Below are 18,762 nucleotides of genomic sequence, written 5' to 3' on the forward strand. Positions count from 1 at the left end.
TTCCTATAGGGAACCCAAAATTGGTTTTAAGGCTCTATCTCTCATAGTTTCCCAGATAATCGCGATAACGAAATCACCAAAAAATCATGCCGTACTTGTGGACATTTGTACCAACACCTACTCGTCACTAAACACCAATAAAATTCAGAAAAACGTTTGTACCATTTTTCTGAATAATCTACGACTGTTTTTGAAGCTCTGAATGGTTTGTACGTGGTCTCATTATCATGTACAGTAAATTGTTCCGTTTGTACTGCGATGGGAGTGGAAGTACGGAAGTTCAGACGTTTGTATCCACATCAAAACTCACGAACTACATATGGAATCCATTCGATGATTTTACGGTTGATAAAAATGGAATCAGGTGATTTGATGAGAATAATAATAATAATTAATAATTTTCGTTTGTACAAACGAGTACTAACGATTTAGAAGTTATCTGTATGTTTTCTTGACGTCCTTCATACATTTAAGATTTTAGAAGCGGGTACAGTATTGAAGGGATTTATAAATGAAATGGAAAAATATAGTACATACAAGTACCATCCATGCTGAATCCTTGCTCATGAAAATTTTTTCCGTACCTTCATTTCCGACGCTGCACGATTTTTCCCGCACCTCTTACGTCTAGGGGTGCGGGGTACAAATGAAAATGAATGTAGTACATTCAGGTACTCACTGAGTACAATCGATACTATAAGAAAGACAATCGATTTATCAAACTTCGACTCCAAGTTCACACAGCTACAGCGCAGGAGTCATTTTTCACTTGACGAAACGTAAAATTGAACGTTAACATTTCTTGCATTTTTTTTCCTACGCGTAACGGTTGACAAGGCAGAAATTCATTGACAGTCGATCAGTGGAGTTATCTCGCGGTAGAAATGTCAAGTAGCACAGCTATGCCTCCTTTTGAAAGTTGCGAGGTATGTATCTAGTGCCGCGTGACTATGTTACAATACAAACAAGCCGAATCGTACAATTATAGCGTCCAGTGTCCAGTGACGGCAGCGCAACCATCAAATCAGCATTACATGCAATACATACATACAGTTAAAAGGGAATAAAGATCGCGAATAACAGAGAGATAGAGACGGCGAGTCGGTGTCTCCAATCTGGGTGGCGTGTTAAGGCACGCGAGAATATTCGCGATGGAGTAATGCTCATGTATAGGCTTTGAGATTGTAGCGAGCCAAGAGGGTGGGCGGATTTGCACAGATATTTATCATGCATATATACATGATATTGTGTAGTTCGAATTCTGAGAATTTGTGATATTAACAATTGTGCCGGGTAGAGTAATTATTCTCAATCAGAGGAATCCCGTAATAGACTTCACCGAGAGATTAATCTGGCAGGGTTGTATACCTTAACTGTTGGGCATTATGCATGTAGCACTCCATTGACCAGGTTGGAGGTGTGCCAGGTAATTCAGGACTTTAATTTACTACCGTGCCCCTGGAACGACTGGCCTTGGTCTGGCGCTCGATCTCCCTTCTACGTGTACGGGTTTTTTAGTACGGAGAGAAATTTTGTTGGATTTTGCACTTGTATTTTTGTAGAGATTTGGATGAACAATTTAATATGTTTAGCAAAATTCCAATATTTTCAGCAGAATTTCGATAAAATATTATGTCATCGAAAACTCATATATTCATTTTTTTCACACAATTTTATGAATTTTGATTGAATGAAATTATGAAAAATGGAGACAATTCGGGGGAATATGATTTTGAATTTTAAAGTAATTGGAAAATTTAGAAATTTATGGAATTTCAGTCTTATCTTCACTCAAAACAGTGTGAATTCCCTTGAATTCTGCCTGAAAACTGGAATTTTCGAAGCTTTTCCCCTACAATTCCCATTCTCTCCTAAAAATAACAAATTATTCAAGAAATTTAAATTCTTTTGAAAGCGTGATTTTCACTAGGGTATTTGCATTGCAAAAGATCTTGAAAGGCCAACAGATTATTCATTTCCGCGCAGTCTTCGTTACAAAAATATTAAACTAAACAATCGAATTGACGAAAATATAGAATTTTCATCCTCTAATGATAAGAAGATCATCTTGGAACAATTATCTGCGTGAGAGATGTCAATGTTTCCACAATTCGACAACAATTTGTATTCAATTCAGACGATGATCACTTCAAATTGAAGTTTTATTGTCTGGTTCCCACGTTGGCGTCGTGCCAATCTGCCTGTTGTATCTCACTCACTAAAACTAGAAATGACAAATGAAAATAATTCAATAAATACTGACGAATTTATCCATCGGAGTTTTCAAAAACTCCCCAATGCATCGAGCCTCGGGGAAATGTGAGAGCGAAGAGCGAAGAGCGTGCAATTACGGAGTCTTCGTATACGGTAGGACGACTATTGATTGTAGCAAAGCTCCAACAGGGCAAGGGGGATGTTGTCGGATGCATTGTCGCCCCTCTTCGTCCTTTCCACCCCCACCCATGAGCAGTCTGTATTGCAGTGTACACTTGGTTCTTCTTTCATTACACCATTCGATCGTGGTCGAGACACGCAACTAGACGGTGGATTTTTCGGGGTTTACGTGGGTGCATGTGTGTGTATGTGTGTGTGTGTGTGTGTGTCTGTTCAACAGTTTGTGTGGACAATGTCATTTCGCCGGTGAACCTCGCTCTGTTTTCGAAAAACAACTCTTACGTAGCCGTTTCTGTGTCTGGATAAAAAAACAACAATGCGAAGACAGTGCCAATACTCCCCCCGAATGTGAGTATTGAAAGGAAAATATTTTGAATACTGTTCCACCCCCGAATGGGGAGTGCCGCATCCGACAAAAACATCACGTGATATTTTTCCTCGGAATCTTTCGATCGGTCAAGATGATTGAATATGTCACCTCGGGGGGTTGAGCCCTCGTATTTTACCTAGATAATGGGGAGATTGTTAAAACTCCACTTCTTGGGTATTTGAAATCCGTGTGGTCGGGGGTTTATCGATTTTTAGTACAGCTACCACCGATCGGCGGGCGAAATTGAATTCAATTTAGGAGAAATAAACGATGAAATTTGAAGATTCATTCGAAATCCAATGGAATCCTTTTTGAGCAACAAGAAGACGAGGGCGCCTCAATTTAGTTGAATTTTCCATCAAAACATGAATATTTTGTACCGAATTAAACAGAATTTTCATTTTTTGTAATTTTAAATTCTGTGTGTTAATTAATTTGAGATTCAAGGATATATCTGCCTGAATTTTACAGATTTCCATCATTTTGTAGTTTTCAATGCCGAGATTCTGCGAAATTCTAGTGAAACTGTCACTTGATAAAAATTACCACAAAGTGTCCCCACAATTTTCTCGGAATCCTTCTACCTTTCACGATGATTGAATATGTCACCTCACGGGATGAGTTCTCGTATTTTACATAGATAATGGAAGAGATTGTTAAACCACTTCTCCACTCCACCTCTTGGGTATTTGAAATCCGTGTGGTCGGGGTTTTATCGATTTTTAATACAGCTACTTCCACTGATTGAGCCGGAGAGCGAAACTGAATTCAATTTAAGAAAAAAAAAAGATGAAATTTCAAGATTCATTCAAAATTCAATGAAATTCTCACTTTTTGAGCAACAAGAACACGCGAACGCCCCAATTTGCTTGAATTTTCACTCAAAACTTGAATATTCAGTGCCAAATTGCACTGAATTTTCAATTAATTCGAAATTCAAGAATACTTTTCCTGATATTTCCGGATTTTCGTCAATTTGTTAATTTTTAATGCCGAGATCCTGCGAAATGCCCGAACTGTCTTGATAAAAATTACCAAAAAGTGTACCGAGAATTTTCTCGGTATCTTTCTACCTTTCAAAATGATTGAATATGTCACCTCAGGGGGCTGAGTTCTCGTATTTTACCTAGAATAATGTGAAAGATTGTTAAAACTCCACTTCTCGGGCACTCGAACCCCGTGTGGTCGAGGTTTTATCGATTTTTAACAACCACGTTTTTCCATCGGGCCGTTGAAGAACACGGAGGTTGATGGCGTTACTGAAAGAGAGAGTGAAGGGAAACGACAGAGAACACAGACCAACCCTCCTGAATCATGCAGCTCGGACTCTTCCCCTTTTTTATTGCACTCAACTTCGGTAAAAGGCATTCTCCCCTCGTACCTCCACCCTCGACGCTTTTATTTTTACGTTCTAGCGTCAAATGGTGTGCGTTTTGACGTGTCTAAAATCATTATTATTGGTTCAGCGAGTGATTCACGAGGTACGTCTGTCAGCAGAAATTAAAAAAATTGTGAGAAGTCACACGTCTGTTGGGCACGTGGTTTCATTCACGCACTGATGATTTCCTTTCGCAGGGTAATTGGTTCTTACTTCGGTGATTGTTTAATTGCATCGCTGGTTTATTGCCCCTTGATTGTTCCACACTTGAATGGGTGACGCTCATTGTTAAAAATACTTCTTGCAAATTTTTATTAATCAAGCGACGGCTCCATTGAAATCTCAAGTGATTTCGTTATTAAAATTCACAAGTTGATGTTAAAAATTCAATGGACTGTGGATTTCAAGTAAATATATTCTTGAATCAATTGATTTGTATTTGATTTTAGGAATCAATCCTTAATTTTTTAAAATTTATGTCTAAACTTTATGGATTTAGACACCGAAATTCATTAGCCATGTTATTCTCATGAACAATCTAAAATTTAAGATTCTAGATGGACCGTTAATTAGTAGTTTTCAGGAAAGGGACGTTGAATTCGACTCAGGGAGAAAAAAAATGAAATTTCTGTGAAAAAAATAAATAAATAAAAATTAAAAAATAAAATAAAATATACAGTATCAAGTTACATGAGACTTTCAGTCAATTGAATATTTAAGAATATACTTAACTGAATTTTTCTGATTTCTATGAATTTTTATGGAATCATTGAACTGAAATTTACAGTTTCGACAAAATGTCTTTAAATTTCAGTGAATTTCAGCCAAAATTACTTGACAAAATCACTTGATCCTAGGATTTAAAATGCTCATTAAATTTTAGAATGATACAAATGCCCAATCAAGTTATGGAATTCTCGTCTTCTTGCTGCTCAAAAATTTTCTAATTCCCCTGAATGTCCATGAAAATGTGAAATTCCCCGATTTTTCCCCTAAATTGGATTCAAAGTCCCTTCCCTGAAAGCCCCTACCAAGCTATCCATGAAATTTCAATAAATTACCAACAGTGTTTGTCGTATTTTCCACTTATTCAATCGCAGAATGCCTCAGATGAATTAGTATTGAGTGGTGTTATAAATGCAAGAGCTCTCGCGTGGATGAAATACAAGCGAATTGCGAGCAATCTCCGAAATTACAGTGGCCCATGCATGTTTGCATCGCAGCAATAACGCCAGTATCATGTGAGATTATTGCATGCCCCAGTATTGCGGTGTTCACATACACAGGAAACAGCCACGAGGGATTGTACTGTATACTTTCACTTTCAAATCCATTCCGAGGGGGTGACTCTCTAATGCCAGGCAAATGGGGGGAGGACAGACAAGGACACATGGGCTTGGATGAGTTGTGCGGGACATCCCCTATAATCGCAAGTGAAGCCTGCTATGGTTTATATTGATCGGCCAGCGGGACCGGGGGGGATTTGCGATCTTAACGTGCGACTTCACACGAACACACGATACACCGGCGAGAATTCTATGCCGTTCGCCGCTGGACGCGACAAATAATCGTAGTTTATTCTCAATTTGCGTTCTCTTGTGGGTGCAACGCATTTTTGAAAAATGAGAGAACAGGCATTCAGAGATAGCGGAATTATCGGCGGTAACGAGAGCCGGAGGAACAGTGGGCGTTGCTCGAGTTTCAAAGAGGGCGTCAATAAAATCCTTCCTATCGGATATCGAACCCACGTGCAGGGGCAATCGGTTTAGATGCAATGTGGTATTGATTATTCCGTGGAAGCTCGTTGCAATTTTATACTTCTGAGATCTATCTGCATGGTAATCTGGAGATTATGGAATTGCGAGGGGGCAATATCTTTCGGGAGTTTTTTATTTAGGAATCCGAGTTCACAAAGATGCAAAAGGCAAGTGGAATACTGTTAGAAAACAATTGGAATTTCATGGCCAGTAGTTATTCTTAAAAAAGTAACATTGTATTCAATTTAGGGGAAAAATATCATGAAAATCCACTGGAATTCAATTCAATTAATTGAACATTCATTTAATTTCATTTTTATCTCCAACGGACCCAACAGCACATGGTCAATTACAGGATTAAATTAAATAAGCAAAAGTATAATAATGAAATTAATGAACAAATTAAATTTTCGTTTTGTTTTTCTGTTTTTTCATTTAATTACATCATAGTTACTTCAAATTATATCAAAGTAAGTAATTCAAAAATATATCCACCTGAATTTTCCTAGTTTTCTTCAATTTCTACTGAATAATTTAACTGAAACTTATGGTATCCATTGATTTTTTTCATGATATTATGATTTTTTACGGCGATTTTATGACAAAATTCAATGAAATGCTAGTGAAGTAGTCGCTCCATAAAAGGTACTATACGTATAAACCACTTCTCTTCACAAATCTCGTATAAATGTAAATGTACCTGTATTGAAAGCATCACTTTATGAATACATATTTATTACACCCCCACCGCAACTCCTCTCCTCTCTTATCTCCTCTGACGTCGACTGATAAGATAAGTGCCTCTCATTTGTATTCACCAAGACGCGTTTGTCGGTAAATACGCGACCAATAGCCCCGTGCGGTAGCAATAGTGAACAATCCGTCAAAATTGTGTCTAATTATAGACGAGTTTTTTCTTATCAGACATTTTTGAGTGAAGTGTTGGCTCCTCCAATGGGGTAGCTCGTGATCTTAGTGGAATATTTATGTTAATATGTGTATCATGAGACTGTTCTGCACTGGGAATGCTTACAGGTATACTTGGGAATAAGGAAGCTATTGGGAATTGAATCTATTAATCGAAGGTTCTCGTAATTACCATCTCCATAAATTGACTCGAGGGGATTTCCAATTGAAAGACATCGTCTTTTGATATAAAATTATTAAATGCTGCATTAAATAAACAAATTTATTATTCTTTCTGTTTCAGGTGAGTCATAAATCCAGCTTCATCCCTATTTTATTTGATAATTTGAAACGAACGACAACAAAGGTAACAATTGTTACATTCACACGGAGAAAATTCTAAAAAAAGCACTATTACGTGAAAATAATATGAAAGTTTGTTTTTTTAAAACGTAATCGCGGGACATGACGTCTCTTTCACAAAGACTAAGAGTTTTCCGCACAAATTTTCAGGTGTTAGTGAAAATTCTACTCTCTGCACTGAACAATTGCAAGTCCAAACGTCTTTTTTATTCGTTTCACGCACCTCGTCGGTAGGAAAATTATGGGATTAGCTATCGTAAAAATTGTTTGCGGTTAAATGCAGAAATTTGTCCTTCTACCGCGAAAACTGCCGATTTCTGGACGAGCAAATGTGAAAAGAATTACGGAAAAATGTTGTTTTCTCTCAGTACCTCATTTTTCCTCGCATAACATCGTATTCATTCTCTATGAATATTACAAAAATAATTGAATTCAGGGAACTCTTGAAGTTCTAAAAAATCCCCATTGTTTCCATTATTTAACATCCTCGAACAATTATGCAATTTGTTGATGCCTGATAGACAATAATTGGGCATGTTACGCTATAATAATTACGTGGGAATTGGGAAACTAGCTGGATTTGAGAGGTGTATAAAAGGCCCCATTGTCCACCACTCAATGTAGTGTATCGATTTTATTATTGCATAATCATAAGATTTGCCTATTCATTCACGTATAATCACCGGTTCTATTAATAATTATAAAATTTTCTCGGGATTAGAAAATCCGTTCTTATGGTGTTATTGTTTGACTGGTTTTCAACTGCCCCGATTATTACTACCATTAGAGGCGACGTTTTCTTAAGATATTGCGAGCCTCGTGCTCAGTTCTATTGGATCCAGTCGGTGAATGGTACGTCTTGCAGACTAGGTCACTCTGTGCAACGTTGCACAATCATAGACAAGGTCGTTTCTACTTGTCCATGTTCACTCTATCTGGCCCGAGTGCTTCAACCGGATTTTGACACTGAAAATGAATTAAAAAAGTCATTGAGGGAAACTCGAATGCACTGTTAGAAGAGAAAAATTGAAATTTCATGAATAATCTGGTGGTGATTTTTAGAGAAGTGACATTTCGTTCATTTTAGGGTAATAAAATTAGGTAATGATAATTTTAAGATTCAATTCGGGTGAATTAATAAATTTTAAGTTGAAATGGAACAGGAATTTCACAACTTTTCTCAATTTTCAAATCATTTTGAATTCATCGAGATGTTCTCCTGAATTTTTTATATTTTCGGTGAACAATTGAACTGACATTCACAATTTTTATTGATTTTCTCATACTTTGATGCGCAAATCAATGGAGTATGTGAATCTTCACTCATGAAATTCACTGAAATTTCGAGGAATTTCATAATTGAAAACTGAATATTTTATGATTCGAAAAAGCATTAAAAATTCAATTTGATTGAATTTCCAAGATTCATAATAAATTCCATAAACGATTTAATCATAAATTGAATTTAAATTCATAACATTAAAAGCTCAACTCCAACTATTATTTAAAATTCAACCGAACAGAGTTAAAAATTCAGACTAAAACTCCTAACCGCGTACTGGCGAATTCGTTGCAAAATCCATTGAAATGGAAAAGTTGCTCTTTCCCAATTCCGATAACACCACGAGTACATTTTCCGGTGGATTAAGTATCCGTGCATCAATTACCGTGCTAACTCGAGTCAACTCCATGCAAAACTAAATTACCGCGGACGTAATACTCAGCGGTGTTCGCTGCTGCGAGCTTTTATTGTTATTCCCGCATATACACAACTTTCCCATCTCCGGGAGTAAACGGAATTTGCTCATTACTCATGCACCGGCGTTAGTTTTTCTCTGAATAGATGTGCACCAGCACCACTAACAGAATAAAAACGTAGTTTCATTTCATCAGACGCATTACCTACACCCAATGCTCCACGGGCTGTTGAACCGGAAGTTGATTCAACGAAAATTGTGAAAGTTCGTTGACACAGTTGGATTGTATCAGCTTTATTTTCACTTTGTATACCATTCAGTTTTCGATAAGTGACAAGACGAGATAGAGTGATTACGTCAAGTGAGAGAGGAACGAGGAACCCTTCACCTTCGTGGAAAATAAAAATCTCAAACGACGGAAGGAATATAGTCTATTCGTGGGAACTCACTGACTTTGTTGTTCAGCCGGTTGTCTACTCACCCACGCTCACATCTAGCATTTTGCGATCGTCTGTAGGAAGTGTTTAATAAGCCACGAACTGTTGAAATCAACGCCCGAAGGCGTTAATGCGTATTGTAAATAGAGGAATCTTCTGGAATCATGCAGTCCCTCGTGACAATCGTATCAGGATCAGGAGGGATTTTCTTTTTTTCTATTTTCGTCATTCACTGGGAGAAAAAGGGAGGGTTCGTGTGACAAAAAATATTGTTTAGGGCTTTTGTGTAAAGAAAATATAGGGAACACCATGAACACTTGATTGTTGGGGCCATATTGTTACGAGTTATTATTAAGAAAAGTACATTTTCATCTCAGTTCACCGAGGGAAATTATTGATTTTTTTTCATACATAATCACAATTAATATAATTAATATAATTAATACAATTAATATAATTAATGCGTGTGGTAAATAGAGGAATCTTCTGGAATCATCCAATCCCTCGTGAGAATCGTATCAGGATCAGGAGGGATTTTCTTTTTTTTTTTATTTTTCTCATTCACTGGGAGAAAAAGGAACGGTTCGTGTGACAAAAAATAGTGTTTAGGGCTTTTGTGTAACGAAAATATAGCGAACTCCACGAACACTTGAATGTTGTGGCCATATTGTTACGAGTTATTGTTAAGAAAACTAAATTTTCATCTTAGTGCACCGCGAGAAATTATTGACATTAAATAATCCTTTATTTTTTAATAGAGAATTTATCTGGGATTAATGATTTTTTTTCATACATAATCACAATTAATATAATTACGACATTTTGATTGGAATAAAGATATGAGTTGATCAATTACCAACGAAAATATTGTTAAAATGAATAGAAACAGGTCAAATTAATTTCTGTGAGTGACCTAAAAATAATAGAGCACTAATCATCGTGATCGACTTTGATGAAAGATAGTGAAAAAAGCTGTTTGGTCGGTTCTGCGTGGGCTAGACAAAAATAAGTGACAAAAATGTTGTTCAGGGCTTTTATGTTACAAAAAAGACTGTGAATTCCACAATAATTTGTTAATAAAATTACATTCTCATCTCAATGATGCCCAAGAAACTATTTATTCGAATTGAATAAGCACTATTTGAACAAATGAATGGGTTCAATAATTCTTTATTTCTTAATAGAGAATTTATTCAGAATAAATGAATAATTCATTTACCATAATTACAACATTTTTACTGAAATCAAGACATGAGTTCATCAACTACCACCGAAAATATTGTTAAAAAGAATAGAAAAATGAATTAATTTCCACGTGTACTAAAAATACTAGAACACTAATCATTGTCATTGACTTCGATGAAAGATAGTGAAAAAAGTAGTTTAGTTGGGGCTGCGTGGTGTTGAGAAAAATCCTCGTGTTGCAACTGTTCGATTACGCCTCCGTCTGTTACCGACATATAAGGATTCTCTGTTGAGTCGTCAGATACCGTGTGCACTGCGGGGGAAGGGGTGACGAGCAAAAAAAGCCCAGTCGTTCTTCGGTAACGACGGAAAAACGGATATAGAGACGTGGGAGGGGAGGATTTCTCGGGTATTTCGATATAGCGAAGAAAACGGGTTATATTCACCGTGATATGGACTTTTCCAAGCTCCTTTGTATATATTCACACAAGTACAGTTTGCGGTCTATCCTTATACCGTTATTTTTCACCGTGCATTTGCTCCCTCCCCCGTTCTTTCAGCAGCGATTTGCTCAAGTTGTATTTTTTACCTGTTTGTTTATCTTAAAACGTGTCACACCTCTGGGTCAGAGCCATTGTTTGCGAAGAAAGTATGCATTTCATCACGTTTTTATTCATTGTTGGCGACAATTCTGTTATCCTCTGGTTTCTTTTTTTATTATCGTGAGGGAATATCTCATTTTGCAAGATACAAATTTATGGATTGAGGAGTATTTAGATTACATTACTGCGGAAGCGTCTGCAATTCGTGTTATTCTGCGCATCTCCTAATCAGGGGTCAAGACCCCCGGGAGAAGAAAGTCCGCACTGCCGGTTGCTTTCTGTTTTACAGGGAGATTAACTTGATACTTGTTTACATATTCGCTTTTTTTGGGGGGGAGGGGGTAACCAAGGCGAATGGATGAGTTGACTGCACGGAAAACAGTGAGAAAAAATTATTGGAAAACTCAAGAAGGGGCAGGTGAAGTAAAATGTTGAACATTTCTATTCCATTCAACATGGGAAAAAATAATTCATCTGTTTTGAAATAATTTGTTTTCTTCAGGAATTCCGGGAATTATGTTGTCCTGAACTATTATAATTTTGTAGACACTTCAATTGACAAAGTCAATTATTTTTTATTGTTCCGGTCAGCCAGTCAATGGCAGATAAAGAAAAGCGACGTGCTGGAACGTATTTAAAAGTTCAAGAGCAATATTGTCTAACAGTGCACGGGAGTAATTTTTTTCATGACAAAACAATAACATTTCGTTCCGTATTTTTACACCATTAGAAATTTTTCGAAATTTCATGGAAAATATGGTAGAATTGTGATGAGAGTGACATTGAATCCGATTTAGGGGAAAAATGGTTAGGAAATTTCGAGTTTTAGGTAAAATTAAAGAAAATTCGTGAGTTTTCAGTGGAAATTTCACAACTTGACTGAATTTTCAATGGAACGTGAATATTCAGAAACAAAATGACACGAATTTTCAATTTTCCCGGAATTGTCCTGATTTTCACGAATTTTCACAGAATAATTGAACTGAAAATTTTTTTCATTCGAACATAAAATCAATGGAATATTTGATTTTTCAATAACAAGATTACCTGAAATTTTAGTGGAAATAAAACTGATAAAAATTCCCGCGATTTGACAGGGAAAATTCAGACGACAAATTTCAACACTGCATTTCGAAGATAAAAATTGATCGTGATGTTGTGAATAATTTTGCGCTCAACTTTTCGCTCCGCCTGGCTGCAATGTTATCGTGACATTTCAGTGATACTAAAGTGCATGTCTCCGCCTGGCACGGGAGTCTGGCCCGAGTATATTGCGTCAACCAGTACCAAAACAATAAAATTGAGAATTATTCAAGAACACCGGCTCGATGTACCCCTTATACGGGAGTAGATAGCTGAGGGTGTGGACAACCATAAATGAAACTCAATGCCTTATTGCAGATGCTATGTCATTTAACTCTGATGCCCACTCAATAATCTCTCGGACCCATTGATGGAACCCGTATAATCCGACGTTTATGGAGTGAAGTCATAGACGAGGCCAGATGTTGGGAATAGAAATGTTGCCGTTGCATTTTGTGGAACGGAACTAAACGAAATTACAGATGATTGTGGGGTGTTAATCAATATTTCAATTGAACACTTTCACATCTCATGCTTCTATCGTTTTTCAAATACAAAATGCATTGTGCGGTGAATGACGGTACATTATTTTTAACGCCAGCGTGAGAAATTTGCTGATCTGCTTCCTCTTGTCAGCACATTTTTTTTCCTCACTGTTGATTTTTTTGTTCTTGGTTTTTTGCCATCCACATCGAATACTCCAATCGCGTTGAAAGGCATCGACAATATTAGCTTCGCGGGAGAATATAGCATGCCGGGGGTTACCACATAACAGGCCACTCCAATTGACAAGATTTTTTTTTACTTCTACAAGGACTAGTTGGGAATATTCTTCAGTGTTAAAAAATTTTGGATGAATTTTGTGGAAATTGTTAGCAAGTGCCAGTTTTACTCCCATTTCAAGATATTTTGTTGTTGGAAATTCATATTTTGATGCAAAAATCAATGGAAACTATAAATTGCAGCTCAATTACTCGATGAAAATTAATAGAATTCTGGAAAATTTAGATATAAATGTTATTAAATTTTCAATTAGTGAAAAATTGGGCGTAATTTAGGACGGGACAATTGAAAATTTAGGTAAATTGGGAAATTCTCGTATTCCTGTGGCTCAAAAAAGTAGAATTTCATTAGATGTTCCTTGAAATTTATAATTTTATGGGCTTTTCCGCCTCTGCAAGGAGCAGTTGGGAATATCTTTTACTGTTGAAAACATTTGGCTGAAATTTCCAGCAAACTTCTCGAGAATTCTGCCATTGCGAATTCGTAATTTCATGGAAAAATCAGTGGAACTGTGAATGTCAGTTCAATTATGCGATGAAAATCCATAGAATTCTGAAAAATTCAGATAAAAATGCTCTGGTATTTTCTATTCATCGAAAACTCAGCGTAATTCGGTACTGAATACTCATGTTTCAATTGAAAATTCAAGGCCAGTTGTGTAATTCTCGTATTCCTAAAATTCCTCCTAAATTCCCAATTTGATGAAACAATCAATGGAAACTACATTTCACTTCAATTCTTCAATAAAAGTTGAAGAAGTCCAGTAAAATTCTGGAAAAATCAGATGAAAATACTATCAAATTTCGAATTCATTAATAACTCAACATAATTTGCTACTGAATATTGTCTTGATGTGTTCATATTTTGCTAAAAAAATTGCAATTTCATAAAATGTTCCTTTTCAATTTCATGGTTTTTCCTCTTCAATTAAAATTCAATACTTCTACCCTGCAAAATAACCACTCAACGCGTCCGGAAGCATAACTTTTTCGTCCAGTCCTCAACATATTTATAAAACACTCAAATTCACTGACTACCGAGTTGTTTTTATTTACATCAGTTACACATGTAACAGCCAGTGACTCTCGTCATGCGACATCTACCGTAATAGTGTGACTGGCTGAAGTGTGCGTTGGAGAGATCGTTGGGTATTGGGATGGTGAATGTAGTTGGTGGACTATAACCATATAGTCCACCAACTTGTATATGTACTTGTATATGTACTGGGTTGTACTCGTCACGGCTCCCCGCGACGCGAGCTCTACCGCTGAGGTAGGGGGGTATCGCCGAGTTGTATTGGAACAAGCAACATTGCGCCGTTCCAAGGAATATCGTCGCGGCCAGTCAGCCTTAAACCGCGAAACGAAACCGCACAAGTCTGCCATGCTTGTACGTCATGAATCATTCCATGAATACACCTGACTTTTTTAAATACAAGTGTATAAAGGAGGAGGAGAGGGATAAAAAATAGAACGATTACGGTTCTCCCGAGTCGTCCAGTGTGTTGTGGTTTTACTGGTGATTACTGGAAACATCCGTGAGTTGTCATATGTGATCAAAGTGTGATGCTCATGCCGCGGTCTTCGCGAATTGTGTAAAATTGTGATTGCAAACGTGAAGAAAAATGGGGCTTATCTACCGGATTTGGATGATCCAACAATTGTCATCACGTCATCATATCTTTTGCTTTGGTACTCGAGAAAAAAACGTCCATACTTTATCATTTTTTTCACGTCCATACTTTTTATCTGGTTTTTTTTGCGATTATGCAGAAAGCTATCGCACAATATCATGCGGCGGATAAAACCTAGATAAAAAAAATAAGCACTTCTTCGCGAGTCCGACAATGCGTGAAGGCTCTCTTGCAAGACATCAGGGTCAGCTGTTTTCACTTACCTCTCAACTTGTAAACCCACGCGCACTGGTTAACTGTTAGCTGGCATTAATAGCGTTGATTGGCCGGAACGATGATGGCTCTTGACTAATGGAATCAATCTCGCGATGCATATTAATGATTCCGTTATCACTGGGGTAAAATAGAGCGGTAAATTGTGTGGAAATCTGGCGAGTTTATTGAGATAGGAACTTGCCATGTTGGGCGTAACTTGGGTGGAAAAAAAATTCAATGCGAAATTTCTTTTAGTGCTCGACTATCCATTTTCACAAATCATAAAATTCAATGGGATGGAAAAATACCCATTGAATCGAAATAAGAAGAAAGTAGGCTTTCATGTTAATTCAGTTGAAATTATGAATGGTTTATAAATTATTTTAATGAAGTCAATCGAGAATTTCTAAATTATTTCAGCGAATTTATGCGAAACTCTCGAAAAAAATTAACGATTTATTTGATCCAAATAAAGAATTTTAATGAATGCGTGATTGATGAGTCTTCATTTGGATCGAAGAACCGTTTTTTTTTAATTTAAAAAAACTATGAATTTCACGTGAATAAAAATCGAGTTTGAGTTTGAATCTGCAGCCGCAATTTAATCCTCTTTTCTTCACATAATTTTCCATCCATTGACAACCAACGATCGTCGAAAATTCACAATTCCATTATCAAGACTTTCCCTCGAATACTTTCGCTGAGTATCTGAATGCCCGCATAAGCATCATTTCTACACTCTGTTTGTTGCAGTCCTCGCGTCGTGTAGTGAAGCATAAAAAAGTAGCTTCATTTCTTGCATTAGAAACCAAAACAAAACTACGAAGCGTGCTGTAATTATCGAAATGCCCCTGTTTCTCGGGAGTTATTAATAATTATTATTAGCAATATGAAACCAAGAGTGGAAGATTGATCACGTGAATTTAATAAAGCTATTGCTCAGTTCTTTCCCCTCTCTGTTCTTTGCAATTTCATTCCCCCCAATGCAGCTGCATCTAACCCACTTGTTGGAGACTGCAGGCGCATATCTTGGGGCTAAATAGACCAGCAACGACTAGGATTCAAAGTGAGCAAGTGAGATCAAACTGTCCGGGGACTTTCTCCTCGATCCACGGACTTTTACTTTTGCCACGGGCTAATTTATCGGCATCTTCATTGGAGCGTAAGCACCTCTGGATGGCCTTGCTACTCGAGAATTGCTTTACCAGTTACTAGGTCCGATGCATTCTCTTCTGGCAATTTTCACCTGCACATCGTGATCACAATTGACTTGATTATTTCTCCAAATTTCCCGTGATACCAACTGAATATTTATGAACATGGATGTGAACAGGGAAATTAATGGAAGAGGGTTTTCATCGAATTATCATTACGAGAGTTCAGAAATAATCGAGAGCTGATGAAGAGCTTCGAATTATCGGGGTTGTATAATATCGATGAAAATAGAATGATCAATCACCAGGAAGCAACTCTTATCCAAAAGGCGACTTATGTAATATCTCTCAATTGCGAGCAGTTCAGATAAGATGACTCATCGTCATAATACCCTCTAGCGCAGTCCCTCACGCTTGTATTCGTATTCAGCTTTATTCATGTCATGGTTGCGGCATATTTACGATATTGATTATAAGTGTGTTAATGGGGACGATTGAACCTACTGTTAAAATATTGGTGGGATGGGTGTGTTTTTTTCATGTTGAGCTCTTTTATTTTATCGGAAAACAATGACGAAACTATTCTTTGCATGGAAATTGTATTTTTGGAGTTTTGTTTTGAAATCGAGAAGAAATGTGGGGGAAAGGATAACATTTTCATTTTGAATACTAAAAATGACAGTTTTTGCTTTAAAAAAAAGGCCGAAAAATACAGATGAATTTAGTTCAATATTTTTTATCTCTATATTTCGCTTAATTTCTAGTTGATTTTTCCTCTCTTCAATTATTCTGTGAAAATTAATATGAATCAAAAAGATTCTGGGTAATACCAGTGGTGAATATTCATGTTTTGATTAGAAATTCAAGTAAGTTAGAAAATTCTCGTCTTCCTACTGCTTGAAATTTCCATTTCCACCGACGGTGTGATAATGTTTCAGCAGAATTTATTAGTTTTTATTTTTTTTAAGTCTCAAACATACAGATTAATTGAGTTCACTATTTCATCTCAATTTTTTTCATAATCTTTCATTAATTTTCTATCTATCTAGGCAATCATAATCAATATTGTAGTGCATGGTTGTTATTCACCTCTCGATCCTACACTGTCACATTTAGAGACAACTTCCCTGACCATAATCGTCAAGCATAAACGCTCCTCGAGCCGCATAATTTTTTTCCGGTGACGCGCAAGACACTGATGACTCACCGGGCACGTCCAGTCGTTTTTTTTTTATTTGAAAGGAAAAAATACAAAAATAAGTACTTCCAAGGCATTAAGAAAATCCCCGTTGAGTATATGTATGTAAACAAAGGGGACAAGTCCATCTCATCTAGAGATTTAATTTGCGGTTTCAACATTCTGCTCATTTCATTGCTCATATTCTCAATTACTTTAAACTGTTAAAAAATTTTGTTTGAAATTTCCGGTACACTTTAATTACCACTGAAATTCCAAGGAATTTCGTCGTTGAAAATTCAGAACTTCGTGGAAAAATTAAAGAGAACAGTAAACTTCATTTCCATTTTTCCCTGAAAATGAATAGAAAACTAGATAATTCTGGTAAATATATTCTTGAATTTTCAGAACAATAACACTAAATGCCATTTAGGGGGGAAAAATCATGAAATTTCAGATTTCACTGAAAATCCAATGTAATTTGGCACTGAATATTCACATTAAATTATAAATTCAGTTAAATTAAGGAATTCTCGTCTTTATGCTGATTAAAATTCTGGAATTTTACTGAAGTGTCAGTGAAACCTGAAATTTCATGATTTTTTACGCCTAAATCGCATTCAGTGTCACTGTCCTGAAGATTATTAGCCAACTGTCCATGAAATTTCATTTTTTTTCTGACAGTACAGGCATTCTGCTACTTTTATTGCTCATTTTCTCAATTACTTTATGCTGTGAATATTCAATTGATGTCCTCTATCCTATTAACGTCAGCACTTTTGGCATCCACGAATTGTTCCGCACACGCATATTCACCACATACCGTTCTCCCCCCCCCCCGTAAATCATAGCATGGCGCGTATGTGCATCCCATGCAGTAGGTGGGCATCCGAGCACGTAATACAGATTTCTAAATACTCCGTTACATACATCCGTTCGTATCCTCAACGTTGATTATTACACCCCTAATAATCCCGCATCTCCGGTGGTTCTATACTGTGTGTACCGTTTCACTGAGTTTTAATCTTTATACTTTTTGAGGATGGGTAATTAGCTGGATTGATATGACGTGCCTTCGCGCGGCTCATATCAATATGAGGTCACTCAGACATTGCATTTTGCTGCAGGGATTCAAAACAGATAATTCAGGAGAGATATTGGTTCGTGTTTTCGTGAAGTCATTTATGCTGGCGGATATTGTAAATTATAAATTTCTATTCAACATTATTCCGACATTTTTTCGCGCGTGATTTCAATGAGTTTTGAATAATTTAATCGGAAAGCGAATGCAAGCTGTGAATTATCACTCAATTATTATTGCGTAGAAGTTCAGACAACTCAGTAAATTGTGAAATTTCTGTTTTACTTCGGCTAAAAACGCATGAATTCCCTTGAATTCCACATAAATCGGGAAATGTCACCATCATTCTCCTCCTGAATAGAATTCAATTTCAATCCTATAAAAATTATCATAATTAAAATATTAAATTATTAAAATTAAATTTTATTTCTATTAAAAGTGTATGAATTTCCTAGAATTCTATATCGTGCAATTTCACCATCATTTTTTCCCTAAATGGAATTCAAT

General features: G+C 36.5%; 1 protein-coding gene across 6 annotated transcripts in view; it reads left to right on the forward strand.

Moving 5' to 3' along the window:
* The window catches only part of LOC107036199 (IQ motif and SEC7 domain-containing protein 1), a 63,944-nt gene that overhangs the window by 20,245 nt on the left and 24,937 nt on the right, over positions 1-18,762 (forward strand). The window contains exon 1 of one of the 6 annotated variants that reach the window (XM_015254048.1): positions 2,562-2,742. The exons of 4 other annotated variants lie outside the window; for them this stretch is intronic. In XM_015254048.1, the coding sequence (XP_015109534.1) occupies positions 2,711-2,742 (32 nt within the window). In that variant the 5' untranslated portion in view covers positions 2,562-2,710. Of the gene's footprint in view, positions 1-2,561; positions 2,743-14,317; positions 14,647-18,762 lie in introns of those variants that run through there. One more of the 6 variants, XM_015254017.1, reaches the window with a different exon arrangement.

This window comes from Diachasma alloeum, unplaced genomic scaffold (assembly GCF_001412515.2).
Source record: "Diachasma alloeum isolate Michigan unplaced genomic scaffold, Dall2.0 Dall_scaffold_00176, whole genome shotgun sequence".
NCBI lineage: Eukaryota > Metazoa > Arthropoda > Insecta > Hymenoptera > Braconidae > Diachasma > Diachasma alloeum.